Source organism: Crocuta crocuta, unplaced genomic scaffold (genome assembly GCF_008692635.1).
Source record: "Crocuta crocuta isolate KB4526 unplaced genomic scaffold, BGI_CrCroc_1.0 scaffold343, whole genome shotgun sequence".
NCBI classification, from domain to species: domain Eukaryota; kingdom Metazoa; phylum Chordata; class Mammalia; order Carnivora; family Hyaenidae; genus Crocuta; species Crocuta crocuta.
The window spans coordinates 314,735-338,218 of NW_027532679.1; the positions used below are offsets into that span (position 1 = coordinate 314,735).

The 23,484-nt window shown below is 45.5% G+C and overlaps 1 protein-coding gene and 1 pseudogene across 1 annotated transcript; both read left to right on the forward strand.

Annotated features, from left to right (window-relative positions):
- Nucleotides 1–1,052: 1,052 nt before the first annotated feature.
- Nucleotides 1,053–1,440, forward strand: LOC144245400 (small ribosomal subunit protein uS8 pseudogene; annotated as a pseudogene).
- Nucleotides 1,441–8,156: 6,716 nt separating this feature from the next.
- On the forward strand, nucleotides 8,157–23,199 carry SAP30L (SAP30 like). The gene is made up of 4 exons (XM_077780716.1): nucleotides 8,157–8,493; nucleotides 13,506–13,628; nucleotides 15,843–15,941; nucleotides 17,746–23,199. Exons 1-4 carry the CDS (start codon nucleotides 8,296–8,298, stop codon nucleotides 17,872–17,874), a joined length of 549 nt encoding a protein of 182 aa, XP_077636842.1. The 5' UTR covers nucleotides 8,157–8,295; the 3' UTR covers nucleotides 17,875–23,199.
- Nucleotides 23,200–23,484: the final 285 nt, after the last annotated feature.

Sequence of the window (23,484 nt, forward strand, 5' to 3'; positions counted from 1 at the left end):
TAATCAAAAAACATGCATAAGGAGGTGCCTGGCTGGCTTAGCTGGTGGAACATGCAACTATTGACCTCCAGGTCATGAGTTCAAACCCCACAATGAGCCTAGAGCTTACTTTAAAAAAAAAAAAAAGAACATCAAGTAGAGACTGAAGTTTCATTCCTTACAACAAATCTAATGATTTCTACCTTTATATCAATTATAAAGAGTTAATGATACACATACTTCCTTTATTGAAATCTAATTCACCCACTTATAGTGTATTATTCAATATTCTTAATATATTTACAATGTTGTGCAACTATCACCACTTCCTAATTCCAGAACATTTTTGTCTCCCCAAAAAGAAGCCCTGGACCCATTAGCAGTCACTCCCCACCCAAGCTCCCCGGTCCCTTAGCCACTGGTAACTACTGATCTGCATGGATTTGCCCTTTCTGAACACTTCGTGTAAATGGAATCATGGAATATGTGGCCATTTGTGTACGGCTTTCACTTAGCACAATGTTTTCAAGGTTCATCCATGTTATGTCAGTCCTTCATTCCTTTATATTACAGAATGATAATGTGTCTGGAAATACTACATTTTGTTCAGTTCATCAACTGAAAGACATTTAGGTTGTTTTTAACTTTCAACTATAATGAAAAATGCTGTCTGAGCGTTCATGTATTAGTTTTCGTATGAATATACCTTTTCATCTCTCTGGGCAGATATCTAAGAGGAGAATGGCTAGGTCACATGGTAAGTCTACATTTAACTTTTTGAGGAACTGCTAAACTTTTTCCAAAATGGATGCACCATTTTTGCATTCCTACCAGCAGTATGTGGGCTTCAACTTCTCCATGGGCTCACCAATACTTGCTATTATCTGTCTTCTGTACTATAGCTATCCTAGTGGATATGAAGTAATATCTCATTGTGGTTTTGATTTACATTTCCCTAATGATTAGTGATGTTGAGCATCTTTTGATGTGCTTTTGGCCATCTGTATATCTTCTCTGGAGAAATATCTATTCGAAACCTTTCCCTCTTTCTACCATCTTTTCGTGCCACCGTTATGGCATGCATGAATGTCCTGGCAGATGCTCTCAAGAGCATTAATAATGTCAAAAAGAGAGACAAACACCAGGCTCTCACTAGGCCATGCTCCAAAGTCACCTTCCAGTTTCTAACTATGATGCTGAAGCATGGTTACATTGATGAATTTGAAATCATGGATGATCACAGAGCTGGGAAAATTGTTGTGAACCTCATGGACAGGTTAAACATGTGTGATCAGCCCCAAATTGGATGTACAACTAGAAAAATGGCAGAATAATCTGCTCCCGTCCCACCAGTTTGGTTTGGTTTCACTGACAACCTCAGCTGGCATCATGGGCCATGAGGAAGCAAGACATAAACACACTGGAGAGAAAATCCTGGGGTTCTTTTTTCTAGGGATATAATACATGTGTGCAAGTAAAATGCATAAGTGGACTCTGGTGCTTAAAAAAACACACACACAAAAATTTTTAAATAAAAAAACTTTACCCCTTTTTAATTGGCTTATTTGTCTTTTTACTGTTGAATTATAAGAATGTGTTATATGTTCTAAATACAAGTCCCTTATCATATGTATAATTTGCAAACACTTTCACCCATTCTGTAGGCTCTTTTCACTTTCTAAATATACACATACTTCTTATCACTACTCTTGGTACTTTCATTTTTCCATTCACATAATTTTTTTAAGATGAGGTTGATGCAATAAAATAATGAAGCACTTTCCCAATCATTGCTGCACAGATGGATATAGAGACAGCCTGTGTGGAAACTGAACGATTTACAGATCAGCAGCACCACCTTGCCATCCTGCAATGTGATGTCTCCTTCTCTAACATGCAGAAATCTGAACTTGGGTACAAGAGGTGTCAGCATATAATGGATGAAATAGTAACTACCACTTACTGAACACTTACTATGTATGAGACACTATGCTAAGGGCTTTACAATATCACATTTGATCCTCACAGTAGCCCTTTAAGAGGAGTATTATTATCATCCCATCTTACAGATGAAGAAAACTGAGGCCTACATAGTTCACATAAATTGCCAATGGTCCTACAGCTAGTAAACGGGCAGAGCTGGGATTCAACCCAGAGCCTTTGCTCTTACCCACAGTACCAATAGCTACCGTTGGCCAATAGCCAGCACCTGTCAAGTGCCAGGCTGCAGACCAGGGCCAGGGCCGGGGGAAGCTTTCATGAGTCCAGCGAAGTGAGGAAAATAGTCCAATGTTGTGGATTTTTCATAAAGTTAAATTTATTCCATTTAAATGACTGTCCTTTATTCTGAGATTCTTCCAACTTTTTTGGTATTCCATACTTTCTGTTAAATAACAGTACCAACGGATGGTGTTTTTCTTACTATTGTAAAAGAAATATAGGCACATTATAAAACATCCAGTAGGAAAAGAGGTTATAAAATTCAACTTCTGGGGTGCCTCGGTGGCTCATTTGGCTGAGCGTCTGACTCTTGGTGTCGGTTCAGGTAATGGGCCCAGGATCATGGGATCGATCAAGTCCCGCATTGGGCTCTGTGCTGAGCGTGTAGTCTGCTTAAAATTCACTCTTTCTCTCTGCTCCTCTCACTCATGCTGGCTCACTCCCTCTCTCTCAAGTTAAAAAAATTTTTTTTTAATTTTCAGCTTCTCCCTTTCTCCTCTTGACCTGCAGTCCCCACCACAGAGGCAACCACAATTACTAGTTTCTTGTGTTTCCGTAATATGTGTATTTATGTATAAAAATTTTAAGAAAAACAAATGGAATTCATGCTCCACGTACTGCCTTGTATCTTTTTTATTACTTAATAAATGTCTTGGTAGAGTTGAATATATTCAATTTATTGAAAAGTGTTTACGGAGTCCCTACCCTTGTTAGCTACCAGAGTTGGAGAATTAGTGTTGTAGACACTGGAGCTACAACAACGAACAAGGCAGACGTGGTCCTTGCCTTCGTGGAGCTTATATTGCAATGGGAGAAACAGCCCCACAAGAAATATAATAATAATAATAAAATAGAATAATTGCATATTGTGATGAATCCTAATAAGAAAAGACACTGAAAAGAAAAGGGCAATGGGCAGGGGCTATTTTTCATGGGAAGAAAAATTCCTTTGACTCAGGGAAGACTCTGTGCAGAGGTGACATTTAAATTAAGACTTGAAGGGGGTGCCTGGGTGGCTCAGTCGGTTGGGCGTCTGACTTCGGCTCAGGTCATAATCTCTCAGTCTGTGAGTTCGAGCCCCACATCAGGCTCTGTGCTGACAGCTCGGAGCCTGGAGCCTGCTTTGGATTCTATGTCTCCATCTCTCTCTGCCCCTCGCCTGCTCACTCTCTGTCTCTCTCAAAAACCAATAAATAAACATTAAAAAATTTAAAAAAGATTAAGACTTGAAGGATGGAGCCAGCTGTGGGAGGAGCAGGCAGAACAGCTTTCCAGGTAGAGGCAACTGCAGATGCAAAGACTCAGAGGAAGGGAGGAGTCTGGCTTATCTGAGGAACTTAAGGAAGAATACCAGAGCTGAGGCATGGGAACAGGGCAAAGAGATGGCAGGAGGCACTGTCAGATGTCAGAATGCACTGGGAAGCTGGTGAGGGGCTTAAAGGGAAGTGGGGCAAGGTCTGGTTTGTACAGATGCTCCATCAGGAAAGAATGGTTTAGGGACCAGCTCAGAAGCCAGTGAAGCATGTTAGACACAAGATGCTGGTGGCCTGGGCTGAACCGCTGGCCACAGGAAATGAAGCAAACGGGACAGATTCTAAATATCTATTGGAAGGAGAAGAAAGTGCCTCGATGATGGCTGGGCTTGGAGTGGGGTGACAGAAGAGAGAATCAAGGGTGGTACAGGTTGCACGTACGGATTCGGTCGTCAGAAACTTTTAACTTGAACATCGTGGTCTGCGATGCCTCTGGAGCAACTAAGCAAAGAACTGGATGTTGTTTTCTGGAGCTGAGAAGAGGTCTCAGCTAGAACTATGGAGTTGGGGGATATCAGCCTGTAATTTTAATTATCTGGAGGTAAACGTGGGGATGGGAAAGAATATTACAGTTACTGAATCAAGTTGCCCATTTTAAAACCTAGCTTTTGTTAAAGCTTTATGTTCAGTTTACAAATCTTGTTATTCCTTTATAAATGTAGTAATTTTTCATATAAAGATAAGAACAATCACTTTCACTTGGTCTTTGATTACTGTTGAATTAATTCTTAAGTTTAGCAGATTCAATCCTCCTTAAACATTTAACAGATTTACAGCTTTAATTAATCAAATTTCCTTAGACATTTCAGATTACAATTATGAATTTAATATGCCTGATTTTCTCAAACACTTTACATGCCCAACAGGGCAGGCTTACAAATCTAAAAAGCAAGATCTTTTAAGAACTTAAGTAACTGTTGTGAATTAATTACCTAAAGTTATAAATGTAGCAAAGCAGATTCTCTTGGCCATTTCAACAATCTCTTTTTCTTTTTTCTTTTTTTTAAATTTTTTTAAATATTTTATTTATTTCTGAGAAAGAGACAGCATGAGCAGAGGAGGGTCAGAGAGAGACACACACACAGAATCTGAATCAGGTTCCAGGCTCTTAGCTGGCTGTGAGCACAGAGCCCGACGCGGGGCTCGAACCCATGAACCATGAGATCATGACCTGAGCCAAAGTCGGATGCTTAACCGAGCCACCCAGGCACCCCACATTTCAACAATCTCAAATTCTACACAAAGCAAAACAAGGATCACAGAACCTTCTCTCTATTCATTTCTTCATTATCTGACTATTTCATTATGTTTCCTTTCTAGAGTTACAGATTTACTCCCCCAGGAAAAGAATCAGAATTTCTTTTAAAAAAATTGCCATTTGGAACCAAACTACATAATAACGTGAAGGAGAGCTTATTATAAAATATTCCTTGAAGAAAGACTATAGGATTATATATAAAGGGTAGTTAAAATTAAAAGCATGTGCACCACCCTCCCCACCCCCACAAAAATAGGTATCAGTCTGGGTCCAATTCGGGAGAGAAACCACACAGTAATTTGAACAGAGGAAAGCTAATATAAAGATTTATTAATTACAACAGGGTACAGTAGTAAAAAAGAGTAAAGAGAACTCTAAATACAGGAATAGCAGATAAGGCAGCCACTGGGGGGGGGCAGGGGGACAGAGGGGGTGCTGAGATAGACAAGCCATCTAGGAGAAGGCAAAGGCATGGCTCTCCCCTGCTCTAGGGGCAATGCCAGGGGATGCTGGCGCTGAAGAAGCTGTGTGTACCGTAGCAGCCTGGCACTGGATGCAAGTGCCATTTTGAAAAACATCTAAGGGCAAAATATATGTAGAAGTACAGCTCTCATCCATACCAGTCAAATTTGGAGCTAACATCACACACTGCCTTGTACAGATACCCAGCTGTTTTCTGGGTATGTGTCTGAGCTACCCTGCTAGAAGATATTCTCTTTTAGGGCAACGATTATGTTTTATCCTTCTCTTGTGGCCAACCCTGAAATGAGTGTATGTAATATGCTCAATAATTTACTTCTGAATGTATGAACTCTGAGTGAGGCATTCTATTAAACTGTGCCTTTTTTCCCCATTAATTTTCATCCTATGTTTTCCTACTATAAAAGCAATAAGGGGCGCCTGGGTGGCTCAATTGGTTAAGCAACCGACCTCAGCTCAGGTCATGATATTGTGGTTCATGAGTTTCAGCCCCACGTTAGGTTCTGTCCTGACAGCTCAGAGCCTGGAGCCTGTTGCGGATTCTGTGTCTCCCTCTCTCTCTGCCCCTCCCCTGCTCGTGCTCTGTCTCTCTCTGTCTCAAAAATAAACATTTCTTAAAAATTTTAAAAAAAGCAATAAATGCTTATTGGGGAAAATGCAAAGGCAGACCTTTTGAAAAATATCAACCATATTTCCACTACCCAGAAATAATTACTATTAGAACATTAGTACTTTGGTATATTTTGTATGCACAAATAGTTGATTTTCTTTTTTATTTTTTAACTTATATGTACACACATATCCCATATGCAATTTTAAATCCTGCATTTTTTTTTGTCTTTATTTTTTATTTTGAGAGACAGAGACAGAGAACAAGCAGGGGAGGGGCAGAGAGAGGGAGACACAGAATCTGAAGGAGGCTCCAAGCTGTCAGCACAGAGCCCAACACGGGGCTCGAACCCATGAACCGCGAGATCATGACCTGAGCCAAAGTCAGACGCTTAACTGACTGAGCCACCCAGGTGCCCCTAAATCCTGCATTTTTAAGTTAACATGAATAGAGCACTTCTCCAACCAATCATCAATTCTTTGTTGAAGAGTCAACGATGAATTGTTCTATATAGAAAACATTGGGGCATCTGGGTGGCTCAGTGGGTTAAGTGTCCAACTTTGGCTCAGGTCATGATCTCTCGGTTTGTGAGTATGAGCCCTGCGTTGGGTTCTGTGCTGACAGCTGAGAGCCTGGAGCCTGCTTTGGATTCTGTGTCTCCCTCTCTCTCTGCCCCTCCCCTGCTTATGCTCTGTTTTTCTCTGTCTCAATAATAAATTTTTTAAAAAACATAATATATACATATAGAAAACATTTACACTGATGTTGAAACTACCTTAAATGCTGATAAGATCATAAATAACTGCAAAATATCTCATTCTGAAGACATTAGGTAGTTTACCTAACCACTTCTCTTGTGGAACTTGAGGTTCTTTTTCTATTTTTCTTTTATAAATAATCCTACAATGAACATCGTTGTTTAAATTTTTCTCTGGTGGGCCAATTTCGTGAAATGGTTGTTCTGCATATGAAATTACTAGGCTAGAGGGTACAAATACGTTGAAGGTCACTGAAGAAAATTTAAGATCAGGGGCATCTGCTCCTAAACATGGAAACTGGTAGCTTTCCCTTTTTCATCAGGGCAGAAACTAGAAGCCTCTTCAATGTCAAACCACCTGTACTAACAAAACAGGTTACGCATGCTCACCTAACACTCCCGCCTCCTGAACACTCCCCACCCCGCACTCCCGTCAATGCTACCCATCCCTAAGTGATTGCATGACCGCACGACCCTAGAACCCTGGGCTAGTCCCTTCGGGCCTTTGGCCATCGTTTGTCCCCAAGCTGCACAGCAGAGAGGTGGCCTGACTAGAGGTGCTAAACTAGATTTTCCTAAGGCCCTTCTGAGTGTGTGATGCCCTGGGCACCTAACCCCAAGTTCAGGGGCTTGGTAGCAATCGTGGATAGATCGGGAGGCTTAAAGCAATAGAAGATACAGCTTACAGAGCTTCAGGGAAGGCTGAAGATACAGCAAGCCTTTCCCGAGACTGGCCCTTGATCCTCCACCCCAACCTTTCCTCCCGTCTTCCGCGGTCCCTCCGCTTCCCCGCGGTTCACCCAGTCCATCCTCCAGACCTTATATTGACTTCCGATTCTTCCCAGCCGAGGGGTCACCAAAGCCCCCTAGGGGTCTTCTTCCTCCCTCTCTTTCGGCGCCGACCAAGCCAGTCCCAGTCTCCACAGTCTGAGGTGTCCGCCACCCTCCAGCATCCGACTACTTTGCAATACCCGCCATCAGACCCCCCATCATCTCCTCTGCACATCTTTCCACGTATCCGTACCGGCTTGTCCCTCAGTCTTTCCTTCCATGCCTGGCTTTCTGTGCTGTTTCATCCACCCTGTCTCCCAACGGTCTGCGGGTCCTCTGGCCCTGGTCCTTCGGTTTTACCTAATCTGTCCTTCTAATGACAGAACCTCTACCCTCGTCAGGTCCCCCCTCAATGCCCCTCCCTATGTTTGTCCCTCGGCGCCCCCGCCCACGTCTATACTTCTGTACACCCCCAATTGTCCTCCTCCGTTCCAGAATCTGGCCCTCCGTCCAGCCAGGCCCCTGCTCACCATCCCTCCCCGAGCCTGAAGAGTCTGCGGCCCGGTTCCCTCCCGCACCCGGGTAACTCTTCCCTCTTCCACTTTCTCTACTTTGAACCCATCCCAGCAGAGTCCAGGAAGTAGCCAGGCGCCGGGGACTGACGGCGGAGGCGCCCAATGGAATGCGCCAGCGGCGGCAGCGGCCCCGCCCATAGAGCGAACAAGGCCAATAGTCGTGCGGAGGCGGGACTTCCGCTGTCCCGCGAAGGGNAGGGCAGCGCCTGGTCTGGAGACGGACTCCGGGACCCTCGGGTGCGGGGGCCTCGGCGACCTGCCCCGCGGGGCGCGCGGCCGCGGAGTGGCCTACTGGGGATCCTCCCGCAGAGGGGCCGGCCCGGGGCGGGGAGATGAACGGCTTTAGTACGGAGGAGGACAGCCGCGAAGGGCCCCCTGCCGCCCCCGCCGCCGCCCCGGGCTACGGCCAGAGCTGCTGCCTCATCGAGGACGGCGAGCGCTGCGTCCGGCCCGCGGGCAACGCCTCCTTCAGCAAGAGGGTCCAGAAGAGCATCTCGCAGAAGAAACTCAAGCTGGACATCGACAAGAGCGTGAGTCCACCCCTGCCCTGTCCCCGCCTGGGTCCCCGCGCCCCGCCGTCCTCCGGCCGCTGTCCCCGGCTGAGGACCGGACCTCGGGGCCCTCCCCGTCCTGGGCCTCGTCGCCCTTTATCTGCAAACTGGGTGGAGAGTTGCACTCGGGATTTCAAAGGCCGCTTCAGCGCAGACAGGCTCGGACTGGGATTCTGCCCAAATCCGGGANCAGTTTAGGGCTTGTTGTATTGATTTAGAGCGGGGAGACATGGGTTAATATTGTTGGCGCACGAAGGAGTGTTGGGGAGGGGGCGATAAAGGGACCGGGCTCTTCTTCAACTTCTCTCCTCTCTGAGAACCCTTGTTATTTCTTCAGAGAAGGAAAGGTGGCAGTTACTTCCCCCCTGCCGCGGCCTCGGCGTCTGCAGAGGGTCCCTGAGCTCGCTGCTTTGCATGCAGCTGTGGGGAAATGGGAATTTCAAGGATGTGGCAGAAATCTGGCCAAGACGAGGTCTTGGGAGATGGTGCCTGCAGTCCAAGTGACCGGGAGGAAGAAAATCAATTTTCTTAGGGGAGGGGGCTTAAGTTTGAATAGAATCGCCCTGTGCTTTGTGCCTCATTTTAGGGAAACTTTTCCTGTGTGGTTTCACCACTTCTAGTTAACAATTCTAAAGATGTGCCTATTGTCAACCAATTAAGAACTTTTTAGTTTGACATCTGTTGCTGCAAGCCTTAAGTGGCTGCCTTGTGATTAGGAATTGGAAATGAGTTAAGGGGGTTTTTAATATTCTGGTAGACCAGCTAAGAGCTCAGGTGGTTAACATCCATTGTCTTTTAGGACCAAAATTCCACTGTTGGAGAAAATCAGAAACGGCTTGTTAAACTGAAAGGGCGCCCACTTTTTCACCTTGGATTTTACAGCTGAAACTGAGGCCTAGAGATAGGAAAGGACAGTGTCAAAGTGTCACAGTGACTGAGAGGCTGGTTAATTTCTTTTTTTTTTTTTTAAATGTTTTATTTATTTCTAGGAGAGAGAGAGAGAGACAGCGTGAGCAGGGGAGGGTCAGAGAGAGAGGGAGTCACAGACTGAAACAGGCTCCAGGCTCTGAGCTGGCAGTCAGCACAGAGCCCAACGCGGGGCTCGAACCCACGAACCGTGAGATCATGACCTAAGCGAAAGTTGGATGCTTAACCGACTAAGCCACCCAGGCGCCCCGAGGCTGGTTAATTTCTTAAACGCATTGTCTGATTTACTTCCAAGCACCATGCATAAGCCTTGATTAAGTGTTAATAAATAAAAAATCTTCCCTGCCCTTTCCTCCAGGCTCTTCCCTCCCACTCCCATTTTCTTTTAACAATTACAATACATATTTGCAACTCTTGAATGGAAAGATGCTATTTTTTAAAAATGGCTGGGAGTGAGTTAATGGCTTTCTTATTACAAATGTCTATTAATGAAGAATAAATGAATGAATGAATGGATGAATGAATGAATGAAATTCATCTGAGAGCAAACAATTGGCCAGACACTACAGAGGTCCAGACTTGGACACACGTTGAAGTGAAATGCCTCATACTAAGGCAGCAGTGAATTCATCCTTTTGGAAACACTGCCTACCTTTTATGTAGGTGGTTGGGAGCCTTTACTTGAGCAGCTTATGATAATAATATTTTCCAGTCCTTAAAAAAGAGAAACTTTCAGTTTTTTGAAGCCCTTGGATACCCTGACATCTGAACAATTGTGATGCGGCCGCTGGGGCTCCATTTACCCAGTGACCCCACTGGAAAAGCCGAGTTGAGCTATGTTGGTGTTTTCACACACACTGTCTACAAGAGAGGCATCCCGAGCCTGGCAGCAGAGTTCCCCCAGTCACGCTTCTGGATGAGTAGTGTTTCAAGATGGAGTCACTCACAATTTGTTTCAAGGTGGTGGTGGACAATCGTTATTTCTGAAGGGGATTCTGTTTCATCCTTACAGGCTTGGGCAGGAATGCAATTCTAAGTAACTGCTGTGTTACAAGAATTTTTAGCTGTTGCAGAAAGTGAAACGGAAAAGAAAAACACGAGAGACTTTGCCACCACCCTCCTTCCTCCACCCCTACCCCCCAAAGGCCATTGAGCTCTGAAGTTTCTGAAAACCACTATGTACTTCAAAATCATTAAGGAGAAATAATGACTGTTTACCTTGTAAAGGGGTCCAGCTATTATTTAAAATAATAGCACCGAAAGTCCAACTCAGGCCGTTTAAACTCATTTCATATAGACATTGGCAGTGTTCTATGAGTGATTAGTACATAACATGCTTTCAGACGTTCCTCCAATTGACATATTTCTGCTCTATTCTGGAGAAAAGTGAAGTTGAGAACAGTATAAAGGAAATGCTGGGGTAGGAAAGGACCTGTATGAGGGATCAGAAGATCTGAGTGACCTTGGCCAGATCATAACTCCATCTGTGTGGCTTCTGTTTATCTCAGTAGAAAATGAGCTCGGGGCCAGTGGGGTTACACGGGTGATTGCTAAGTTCTCTTCCATCCAGGATTCCATTATTCTAGTGTCCTGACCTGAAATCTCCCAGCCACAGCCCAGGAAATCACCTCTGCCACCTGTTCTCCCAAGTGCACTCTACGAATTTGAGGAGCTGCTTAATCTCAGAGTTTACACGTGAAACTAGCTAACATGAAGGCCAGCTTCCTATCAGGGATGGGCAATAGGGTGTGAGGGTGCTTTCTTCCCTGATAAAACCTTGTCCCGTGGTCTGTACATCAACCAGGACGGATTCTTTGGGACAGTGACATGCTGTATCTGAACGTCCCTTGACAGAGTTGACTCTGGCAAAGCTACTCCGGATTTGTAACTATTTGTAACTGGTGGCTTTTGCTGGCCTAAGGTACTTCTAGATGCGAGGGACGGCCTGTGGCGGTGCCACCGCACTTACTGAATACCTGCTGTCTGCAAGACATGGTCACAATATAAACTGAAAAGTCTTATGACCCTCCAACCCAACCACATGAAAGTGATCGTTCATCTGACTAAAAAGCAATTTTCATTTTTTTTTTCCCTCTGTGACAAGGCCTGAATTAATTGATGTTGGTTTCCTGTCAGCTTACTTTTCTTGTTAAGAATTTAAGGAATTGGGCACCTGGGTGCCTCAGCCTCTTGTGCATCCGACTTTTGTTTTTGGCTCAGGTCATGATCTCATGGTTCATGAGTTCGAGCCCCGCATCCAGCCTGTTGGGGATTCTCTCATTCTCTTTCTGCCCCTCCCCTGCTCATGCTCACGTTCTCTCTCTCTCTCTCCCTCTCGCTCTCTCTCTCTCCCCTTCTCTCCCTCTCTCAAAGTAAATAAGTAAGCTTAAAAATTAAAGAAAAAAAAAGAATTAGGGGTGCCTGGGTGGCTCAGTCAGTTAAGCACCTGACTCTTGATTTGGGCTCAGGTCATGATCTCATAGTTCGTGAGTTCGAGCCCTGCATTAGGCTCTGTGCTGACAGCACAGAGCCTGCTTGGGATTCTCTCTCTCTGTCCCTCCACCTCCCCCTCAAAAATAAAACAAACATTTAAAAAATAAAAAAATAAAAGAATTTAAGGAATAGAGGTGCCTGGCTGGCTCAGTTTGTAGAACATGCAACTCAATCTCAGGGTCATGAGTTCAAGCCCGATGCTGGGCATGGAGCCTACTTTAAAAGAAAAAAAAGAATTTAAGGGATAAACTCAAATTCGGAAGTCCCTCAAGAACATTTGTGTGACATCTGCTTCAGTATCAATAACCCCAAGTCATTTACACAGGCATTTAATTTCTGTTAGATTTTTTAGTGTCTCCTCCAGCCAACCCAGTAGTTACATTCTTCAGTAAAAACATGTTACTTCTTAGCTGCTGTTGCGGCCTTCACTTACTGTTATGCCCCCAGCCTGCATTAGAAAATCAGCAATAGCATCCACCTTTCATGTGGCTTCTGGGAGAATGAGAATTTCTGCATCTCTTTCCACTTCTCTTTGTAGACCAGATGTGTGCTGATGCAAGAATTATCATTCTGATACACAGAAATAAAGTTTTTCAGAGACACATCATCTTACAATAGTAGCTGTTGTCCATGTGAAAATAGGACGTCCTGTCTACCAGTACCCCGGCCCTGTCTTCCTCCTCTCCTCCTTCCTGAGACGGTGCCTTCCGGCCCATTGTAAATTCATAACTCCTACAGGTCTGAAAATGTCACGTCATTCCCTGCTTCAAAAACCTTGGGGTGGGGTGCCTGGGTGGCTCAGTGGGTTAAGCCTCCGACTTCGGCTCAGGTCATGATCTCACAGCTTGTGGCTTCGAGCCCTGTGTCGGGCTCAGTGCTAATAGCTCAGAGCCTGGAGCCTGCTTGGGATTCTGTGTCTCCCTCTCTCTCTCTCTCTCTCTCTCTCTCTGCTCCCCCCAACCCCACTCGCACTCTGTCTCTCTGTCTCTTGACAGTTAATAAACATTAAAAAAAATTTTTTTAATTAAAAATAAAAACTTGGGGGACTCTGTCTTAAGGAAAGTCTAAGCTGTTCTCTTACTAGCCCCACCCCCAAATTCTCATTGTGCTCCTGTGTGGGCGGTTACGTCCACCTCACTCACAGTGCCTACCCTGGGCCTCCTCCCTCACACCTTCTTGTCAGCCGTGTTTGAGACTCTAACCCTTGGCTCTTCCCGTCTGGAATGCTTCCTATCTACCTCTAAATCCTCCCTTTTAGTCAGGGACCTCTACACTGACTGTTCCAGCCACAGGCATGTCTTCCTTGGCTGAATCCGTACCATTTGCTGTCTCTAGCCTTCAGCGAGGACTTAGTTTATAATCTGCTGCCCGGTGTGATAGTAGTGTTCATGTCTCTTTGTGGGTCTTTTCTTCTGCAACGCAACCGAAAACCTCTAGAAATTAGGGCCTACGTCTTATTCTTCCTTCTGTCTCCTCAGTGCCTTACAATGGTGAGAACCCCATAATTTGGCAGATACCTGTTGCTGTTTCCATGGAATCGTCAACTCTCACTTTAATTTGCTTCCCATCAGGTAAGACACCTGTATATCTGCGACTTCCACAAAAATTTCATCCAGAGTGTACGAAATAAAAGGAAGAGGAAAACAAGTGACGACGGCGGAGACTCTCCTGAGCACGACGCTGACATTCCTGAGGTAAAGGTCAAAAAGGATCAGCTTGAGAAAGCTGGGAGAATGGATTCTAATGTGATCCTTATCTCCGGCCTGGTCCACTGTTTGTATTCAGAAATAATTTTAGTCCCCTTTGTTTTGCTGTGGTTTATTTGAAAAGTGAATCAGAGATGGAGTTATGGTAATATAAAATCTGAGAGCTGAAAACTTAGGAAGCAACAGGTCTAACTCCCCCATCATTTTACAGACAGGCACAGAGACCCAAAGGCACACGTGTAGTAAAGGGGCTCCAGTCCAGTGTCCTTTCCAGTAGGCCATCCTGCCTTTCTTTAAGAGACCCCTGATAAATTCTTAAATACAACCACAATGTCAAGGTTTTTTTTTTTTTTCAGTTTTTTTTGTTGTTGTTGTTGTTGCCTTCAGAGTTGGAGACTGAGCTTGTATGGATTGAGGGAAGTCACTTGCCCTGTTTTCTAGTGTGCAGAATGAAGGTGGACATTGTCAATTCATACCAGCTCTGATTCCGGTTGCTCTGATCCTTGGTCCAGGCTTGTTCCCAAGGAACCATTCCAAAGTCGGCTATAAGTTTCTCAACTTGGCACTGCTGATGCTGGAGGCCAGATCAGTCTTTTTTGTCAGGGCTGTCCTGTGCCTCGTTGGATGTTTAGCCACATCCCCAGATTCTGCCCATTAGATGCCAGTCACCACAGTAGTGACCATCAAAAACCGTCTTCAGACATTAGCAGATGTCCTCTGGGGGCAGAACTAGCCCTTGTGGAGAAACACTGCACTGGACGATGAGGCCGAGGCTTCTCAAACCTTCACGGTGCCAGTGCGTACTGAGCAAGCCCGCAGGAAGGAGTATTGGCTTTTCTTTCTATCTAAGTTGTTTTCACTTAAGACTCAGCAGATGAAGAACCATTGGTAATGTACACTGAATATTTGACACATGAATATTTCATAAGGCAACTGCCTGTTAGCACTCAGAGTGGAAATGACTGCGTAGGAATAGAAAGAGTAGGCGGACCTTTGTCTGCAGATGTGGAGAAACCCTTTGAAAATATGGTCCTTTCCTCTGCCCCTCCCCATGTCCCTTTCTCTAGCATTGGTTTACAGTATTTTTCTGCCACCTTTAGCGTTAGTATTATTATTTCATAAAGAAATGGATGTATTCAATTTCAATGCTTTTTACAAAAAAAAAAAAAAGGTTTGAGGAATGTTTTGAAAAGAATGAAGGACTTTGGTCCCTCATATTGATCATTCATTTTGTTTTTAAGTGCTCTCCACCTGCCCGAAGCAAGAACATCTCTTTTAGAGGCAGGTAAAAGCAGCCCAACTTTCTGGGCCTTCAATATTTCATGACTGTGAAGCTTTCCTCTCTTCCTGTGTTAGACAAAAAAAAAAGGGGGGGGTCCTTTCCCTGTGTTATCCAGTTGTCTGCAGAGACCCCGACCTAACCTGCTGATTTGTACATTTGCTACAGTAGCTTTTCAGTTTTCTCTGGAGAGCTGTTGGGGGCTCTGATACCCGAAGGCTCAGCGTAGGGGAGAACTCTGAGAACACTGCTTCCCACTGTCCTTCATGCCCCTCCGTCCGGTCTGCTGCTGAGCTGTGGCCTGTCTTCCTCCAGGATACCTGTCTGGGTTTGCCTTTCTGTCCATGCTTGGTGTCCCCGTCTAGTGTCACCAGCCTCCAAAGCTCAACTTGAGTATCTCATTTCTGATGACAGCTACAGCACTGCCCCCCACACCCCCGTCAGTCTTTCCTGCGAGCCCCCACTAGATCCATCTTCTGGGAACATCACCCTCCACTACCTGTGGCAGCTCCTTCTGCTTTTCAAGACATGCTACCCTCCAGTCCCACCTTCTCAACCCATCACGAATGCCTGTGACCCCCAAGTCCATCTCGTCCTCTCATGACTCTGTGCTCATGGTCCTCTCTCTCATTCCCTACTCTGTCCCCATCCTCAGCATCTTTCTAAACCCTGCTCTCCTTTGCTTCAGTTTCACTGCCTTCATGAGCCCCTGAGACCACCCCTGCCCAGCCAGAGCTATTTCCACTGTTTTTGTTTTTTTTTTGTTTTTTTGTCCTCCCAGCCAGTTATCAGTCCTCAGTGGATCATTTCTAAGACGTCTCTGTAGTCCTCTTCACCCCTGCCCTCCTAGTGTAGTGCTGGGCACTCTTGGTGAGCAGTGCGTAGTCAGGTGATGGATAATGTGTTTCTTCTCTTCTCTCCAGGTTGACCTGTTCCAGCTGCAGGTGAACACTCTACGGCGTTATAAACGACACTACAAGTTGCAGACCAGACCAGGCTTCAATAAGGCCCAGTTAGCAGAAGTAGGTGGACAAATTGCGCTGTAAAAAGAGAGAGCCAGCAGCGTGCTTCTGTCAGTGTCCTTGGTTCTCCCGACTGCTATGTGTGTGTCTGTTGATCATAATTCCCTCCGCAGGTCTCTAGCAACTTCCTAGTCCCTCTTTTGTACAATCTAGAATCCCATAGCTTTAGTCCTAGAAAAACCCAATTTCTATCAAAGAAACCATGGTACAGGGAGAGGAAAGGACTTAACTTAAAATCACACAGCAAGTTCGTAGCAGAATTGATCCTGGAATATCAGGACTCCTGATCCTAAGTCCTGAGTATGCTTTTTTGTTTGTTCATTTGTTTGACTCTTGTTCTGTAGGATTCTTTATAGATATGGTCCTTTTTGCACATCAGGTGTGCATCACACATCACAACAGCATCATCCTGTTCTACAGGAGCTATTTTTTTTTTCTTTAGTTTTTTTTTTTCCTTTGATTTCTTCTACTCTGATGCTGGTGATGGAAGTATTTATCATAATGAATGGAACCCAAGAAATTGTTCTCCTATCCTGAGCTCTGAATACAATTTGGAGGTGGGGGAAATGGTTTCTGTTCCATTGTTTTAAAATATTGACAGCCTGGCTTGATATTCTGTCCTATTAGCATTTGTGTGAGGACTTCTCATCGCTCTTTTCTTAGTGTGCTTTTCTGCCCATTGTAGAAAATTAGGAAAATGAAAAAAAGAAAAACATAACCTTACCATCCAGAGACGACCACTCTTTAGTGCCTGTTCTCTGACTTATTCAAATCTGTCCTGGCTTCTCCATCCATTCAGAAATTCCCTTAAAAGGTTCACAGCTCCATGGGTTTTTGGTCTTTTCCTTTAGGGGTTTCTCGTTAATCTATCATTTTTACTTTCAACTTCTTCATGAGCATCTAGGTAGAACATAGGAGTACAAAAGCCTTTCCCACTTTAAGGTAATGTTACCCATATGCCAGCATTCACCCTGGTGAAAAGGATGGGATGAGATGGGGCAAGAGGAGACCTGCATTCTCAGAACTTGTAAAACAAAGCCAAATTTATTTTGGAACGTCTAGTGAATGAGTGTCTAGTGAATGACAAATTATTCTTCAAATGTGATGTGTGTTTCAAGAGGCAGTTATGTTCTATTTAGATGACGTCTTGGCTCAAACACTTATATCTGAACAATTGGCTATTCATTTGACACAATTTTATTTTATTCTTATTTATTTTGAGAGAGAGCACCTGCATGCACAGGAGCGGAGGAGGGGCAAAGAGAGAGGGAGAGAGGGAATCCCAAGCAGGCTCCACACTGTCCTCAGAGAGCCCGATGCAGGACTTGAACTCAAGAATCGTGAGGTCATGACCTGAGCTGAGATCAAGAGTTGGATGCTCAACTGACTGAGCCACCCAGGTGCCCCTCATTGGACACAATTTTTGAAACACTTTTCTGCCCAGTCCCAGGGCCTAGGAGCTAGAAAGGGTAGCAGCTGGCCAAGCAGAGCAGTCCCAACGTATTCCTCCATGGGGATGGCCTTGAGTCGTGGCCATGATGGACATTTGGCTGCCACTGAAATAGAACCGCACTTCAGGAATGTTGTGGGTTAAAGGGCTGCTTTTGGAGGCCTAGAAGCCAAATCCCCCTAACCCCCAGAGAAGAACGGCATTCTGAGCCCCACAGACTGCAGAAAGTTCTGCAGTGATCATAATCCCCTCCCGGCTCTGGAAGCAAATTCCTACTCCCTCTTTTGTGCAGTTCAGAATTTGTGGCCCTGATTTATGCATGCTTTAACAGACTCTGGCTTTTCCTCCATGTAGACTGTCAGCCGACACTTCAGGAACATACCTGTGAATGAAAAAGAGACCCTCGCCTACTTCATCTACATGGTGAAGAGTAACAAGAGTAGACTGGACCAGAAATCAGAGGGCGGCAAGCAGCTTGAATGAGGATGACGCGCATCAAGGAATGAAGTATGATGCTTAATGCACAGGTGATATCTGCCACGTTTAGGCCTATAAAGACTGTTAAATTTTATTGTAAATAAAGAAGTTTGAATGATGAACACTGTAAATCTTTTTAGTCAGGAGAATTATATTCTCATGATTCAGCATGTTATACAAAGACTTTCTTTTAAGGCAACTGTTGGACTGAAAAAACAAGACCATAAAGAGATTGAGAAATTATATATTGTAGCATTCAGCAAAGCATTAAGTCAATTCTGCTGGAAACGCGGGATAAAGAATATTTCGGTACTCACCTTGTAATACCACTCTGCCTTGTGTGAGACGCGGTGCTGGGGTAGCAGTGAGGCACAGCTAACTGGACGAGTGTAGACCCAGGTCTGCCGGGGAAAGACACGCCCCCACTTCGTTGCAAGCTTTGTCGTTTATCAGCACATCAGTTTGACAGCGGTCCCCCTCACTGACCCTGTGCCTTGCACACAGTAGGCACTCGAGCAGTATTTGTTGGCTGATAGTACTGTCACTGACATTGCCGGCCTCGTAATGTCTGCTTCACACCTCTAGTTACTGAGACCCCTGCCATCTCTGTTGCTCACCACTTACCTTCCAGAGGACAGAGGAAGTCCTGATGCACCAACTGGAGGTTTCTCATCAAGAGAGGAATTGAGGGCAGTTGCATGTGCTCAAGCCACATTCGTGGAGGTTCTGGAAACACTGATGCAGAGACCCTCACAGGAGACACAGCCCTTGGTACCCCATCTGTGCTTTACTTTCTGGGGAGGAGTTATGAATGATGACTGCGCTCACTCTGGGCCACATACTTTGACAGATGGAGGTATTCAGTGATCTGGGGCTTGTGTTTTCAGAAGTACTAATCCTTAGCTCACAAGCACCAAGGAAGCTGCCAAGGATCACGTGATTCTTGCTCAGAAGTCCAGTTCTGGGATAAAAAACCCAACTGGCCTTGACTCCCCGGGCTCGGGGTCGCCAGCAAATCATGAGTTTGAGCTGTTAACAAAGGTCAGTGCCATTGTTCATTTTTCTGAGTGGTTTGCCTCTCTTTTAAGGGGAAGGATTGCTAAAATTATTTTTTTTAAGTACGAATAATTAACTGATTTTTTTTTAATGTTCAAAAACTCAGATTCCTCTACCTTCTTATATCAGAGCCAAAGTCTCCTTTGAAAGCAAAGCTTTATATCCAAAAATGTGCTTTTGCAAAAGTTTCTAATCAGTGTATTAGGGGACAAAGGATGTGAATAGGGCCTGGGAGAAAAAAAGAAGAAAAAGACTTAGATTCTAATTTCTGACCATCTTGACACATACTGGGGTCAAAAGTATCACTCTCTTACTCAGTTTTAATTGTGAGTTCTTTCTTAAGCCTTAAATTATAAAAGGAGCCGTGGATGGCCTGGCCCAGCAGAGAGTTTTAATTTCCAATAGATGGCTTACTCTGGGCATCAGCACAGAGAAGTCAGAACAAAACCCCACTAAGGAAGGCAGTGCACTGTCTGAAGGTCTCGTGTGGGGCAAAGGGTCATGCTCTCTGTGGACTGCGAACAGTCTACCCTTTCCCTAAAATGCAGTGTGTTCATCACAGCAAACTTTCACCAGTGTTCACAATGCATGTCTAGCAGATTGCAGTCTTTTTAAATATGTGTAAATGAATGTACATAGAACATACTCTAGACTATGCGGGGATCTTATTTTAATACACCCAGCTATGGATGGCACGTCAAGGTGCTCTCTGAGTGTTTTTAGTCATTCAGATTCAGTGTATAGAAACTGTCACACTGCGTGTAGCTAAAGGATGTTGGTGTGTGGACATCAAAAAGGCTCAAAGGTTCTGTGGCTTTATATAGGTTTTTTTTCCAGAGAGGCTGAGTCAGCAAAGCTTTGGAGGCATCAAACACCAAGCCCCTCTTTGCCAAGGGGTGGGTCTTCTCATTAGGCTGCAGTTTGGGGGGCCGGATGGCAACTACAATTTAAGGCATTGGTAACCCGCTGTCTGGAAAGGTCCATCTCTTACTGAGAAAGTTTACCTTTTATGTTTTTATTTTTTACTATTTTTATTTCTGAGAGAGAGATACGGTGTGAGCAGGGGAGGGTCAGAGATAGAGGGAGACACAGAATCCAAAGCAGGCTCCAGGCTCTTAGCTAGCTGTGAGCACACAGCCCAACGCAGGGCTCGAACCCACTAACCGTGAGATCATGACCTGAGCCAAAGTCAGATGCTCAACTGACTGAGCCACTCAGGCGCCTCGAGAAAGTGTACCTTTCTGATGTTGAAGCAGAAATTGCAGATGTGTAGGCCATGCCACTCTCTCTTGGACAGTAGATCCGTCTGCTCTCTGAGAGAGAGCGGGACACTTCTGTACAAGAAGCTGGGGATTAGGGTCCATCTGCTCACGTCTGTAAGAGCGCTCTTGGTCCAGTGGGAAGCCCGCGGAGGTGCACACCTTCAGCTTGGCGCTGTGCCGCTTCTCCTCGAAAGAGGGGCTTTAGGAAATGGAGGTTGTGGGTGTCTTTCCGCCCCTTGAAAACATGTCAGGTGAGAGAAAAGACAAAGCTCTCTGAACTTAGGTTTCTCACGTGTGCAGAAATCTCTTCTTTCATCGCACCACGCCGCCACTTGCCTTAGCCTCTTCTGCAGTGTCCCGTGGCTTGTTGTGTGCGCGGGAGGCCTCTGCCTGTGAGAAACAGCTGGGCCTCCGAAGCCGTGGGGTTTGGGGAAAGCAGTGTTCATCTTGGCTGCCTCCGTTTTGTGCACCTGCCAAGGACTCTTGTGCTTCTCTCCACCTGTAACGTTGCAACATTGCCTTCTCTCTTCTTGGTGCTCCTGGGCAAAACTGGAATGGGAAATCCAGAGCTGGCGGCGGCGTCCTAAAGAGTACGGTGCCTGCCTCAGCCCAGCCTGCTGTGGGCCTTTCAGATGCGCTGAAGGTTGTCACGTGCACGTGTCAGTATCCTGCCGCTCATGTCGCTCTGACTTAGGGTTTTAAAAAAACAAATGGACAGACTTCTTATTTCAACAAACACACTCTTAGGTTGGCAACAGCATGTGAAAAAGATCGTAGCTGAATCCCATGAAAGATTGAAACCAAAGGCTTCAAGATTGGCGTTGTAAGATGACAAGGAATTTCACTTATGTGTTAGCGCCGCCAAGTTGCTAGATGTTCTGTCACAGCTAAATATTCACTGCTAGCCTTCCAGGGAACAGATATTAATAATTGTCTGCAACTGGAATGTCGCCTCTAACCTTGGCATTTCAGCTGTTTATTTTGTGGGAACTTCTTGGTTAATACCCCGCAGGACAACTGCCTGGTAGACAAGGGAGAAAGTAGGAGAGGGGACTTCCTCAGGGGGGCTTTGTCTGTTGAAATAGGCTGTCCAGACCATGGATCCCAGAGAAGTTGCTTCACGGAAGTCCCCTAAAGGCTCTCAGTCATTATCATGGTGAGATCCAGAAGTTGGGAAAGGGTCTTTAAGTCATCAGTCTGGTCTCCCCACAGGTGCTGACATTCTGCCTACAACTGTCCCACCAAGGTTTTGAGCAGTCTGGGCTTAAACACCTCTGAGAACAGGGAACTCACTACCTCCTGGGGAAGCCTGCTCTATCTTTGTAAACCTCTGGCTTTTCTATGTTCTCTGTAACTTCCATCTTAGTCACTCCCCAGTTGGGGCCATGTGGAACCAGTTCATCTTGGCCAAGGACCCAGTTGCTGGCACTATCCCACGGCATAGCACTCGCCTTTTGGAAAGGAGCCGCTGGAAGATGGACACTTTGGTGTGCTGACTGTTCTTCCCCCTCGGTACTAGTCCATTTAGTTCCTTGTTGAAGGATGTTGCGGAAAGCCCATCAGCCTGGTTATGCTCACTCGTTTGCACTGAAGCTGATGGAGGGGTCAAGGGAGGGAGGGGATGCCCTCAGCCTGATAAAAAAGGACCTAAGAAGGGATGAGGCCCTGGTTCCATGCTTGCCCCACAAAAACGGATGTGCACATCACTTAGGAAGCATTTAGCTAGAAGACTAAAACATTGCCCCCTGCGGAGTGTCAAGGTTCCGTGGCTGCTCAGAGCTTGTACCTTAAAGTGTCTGCAAGCACTTCACATGTGGTTTTAATTGAGCAAAGCTTCGGGTACCTTGAGGGAGGGGGTCCCTACATGTCTCCATGTCCCAGATGGGTCATATTTTCAAGCTGGAAAGTCCTTTAAGGTTGCTGTCGTGCCATCATCCATTTTAAAGACAGGAGACAAAAATTCGGGACGACTTGCCTGAGTCCCAGGCACTGTCTGGACTAATGTCTCATCCTGCTGAGCTGTCCAGAGCTCTGCTCACTTTCTGCCTTGTACGGGACTCAAATCCTGTCTAAAGTAACTGCCTTCAGACTCTTCAGACCTTGCCAGCCTGCCGCGCTCCAGGTTGTGTGAAGTGATCAGGAAGCAGTCCATTGAGTTTCACAGAATGAATGTAAGCGGAGAACAGATCTAGCTTGTGATGCAAGACTCATTCGGAAGCCCTGGTAGGAGATGAAGTGTTGTCCTAGAATTTAAGTTCTCATGAAATGGGCTTGCTCTGTGATCTGTTGCTCAGACTTCTGCCTTCCACGAGGCCCTCTGGGGTTGTGTCACTCAGTTAGCCCTGATGCGGACAGACACAGCTCTGAGGCCCTGTGATTCCCAGCCTCCCAGCCCGTTACTGGGCTAGGCAGTTGAACTGAAGGACAAATAAACTCAAGGTCATGGCCTGGAAAGCATAGTGTTTGGGGGTGCCTTTTTAGTCCCTTCATTTTATTACAGACAAATTCAAGGTGAGGAAGGGTAAAGTTGATCTGATGTTTCGAGATGGAGTCTAGTCTGGGGCAAGGTGGGACTTCTTCTTAAGCTAGAAATGTCTACAATCAGTTACTTCATCTGGCTTGCGTCTTAAACCACAAACACTCCGGTTGCTCTCGCTCCACGAACGCATCTTCGCCAATGACGGAGGGCCGTACAGGACCCCTGTTTTACCATCTGCTGTCCATTATGCCCATCAGAATGTTTTCAGGGTGTGGGTTTGTTTTCCATTTTGTAACTGCCTTATCAAAAAGCAAGTGCCCTTCCATTCCAGGCCTCCTCATATTGTACTTGTTTCCTGCCAAATTTGGGGGATCATGTGTATTTTAATTTTGTAATCTATGGCTCTGTACTGTTGAAAGGCTCTCCATTCTGTGGGGTCTCCTTAGTATGTATGTGACTTTTCATGTTGCAATATCACACGGATGGGATGGCCCGACTTTCGCTCTTAATAAACGATCTGAATGAGTAACAAGAGACACAGTCTGTTGTTCTCCTTGACCGTCCACATAGAATTCAGATGCTTTCACTTCCCTGTTGGGCCCCTGGCTATGTAGCACAGCAACTGCTGCCAGCGGTCTTTCCTCCAGGCTCTAACTACTAGCTCCTCCATCCCCCCTTCTGATCGCAGGGCATGTCAAGTAAGTTTAGGTCACAGAAGTTTATTCCTGCTCTCCCGCTCACTCATGTGGAAAGAGATTGACGGGTCCAGAGGCTGGAGTGTGGAGCCTAAATGCTGCACAGCGAACCTGACGCGTTGGG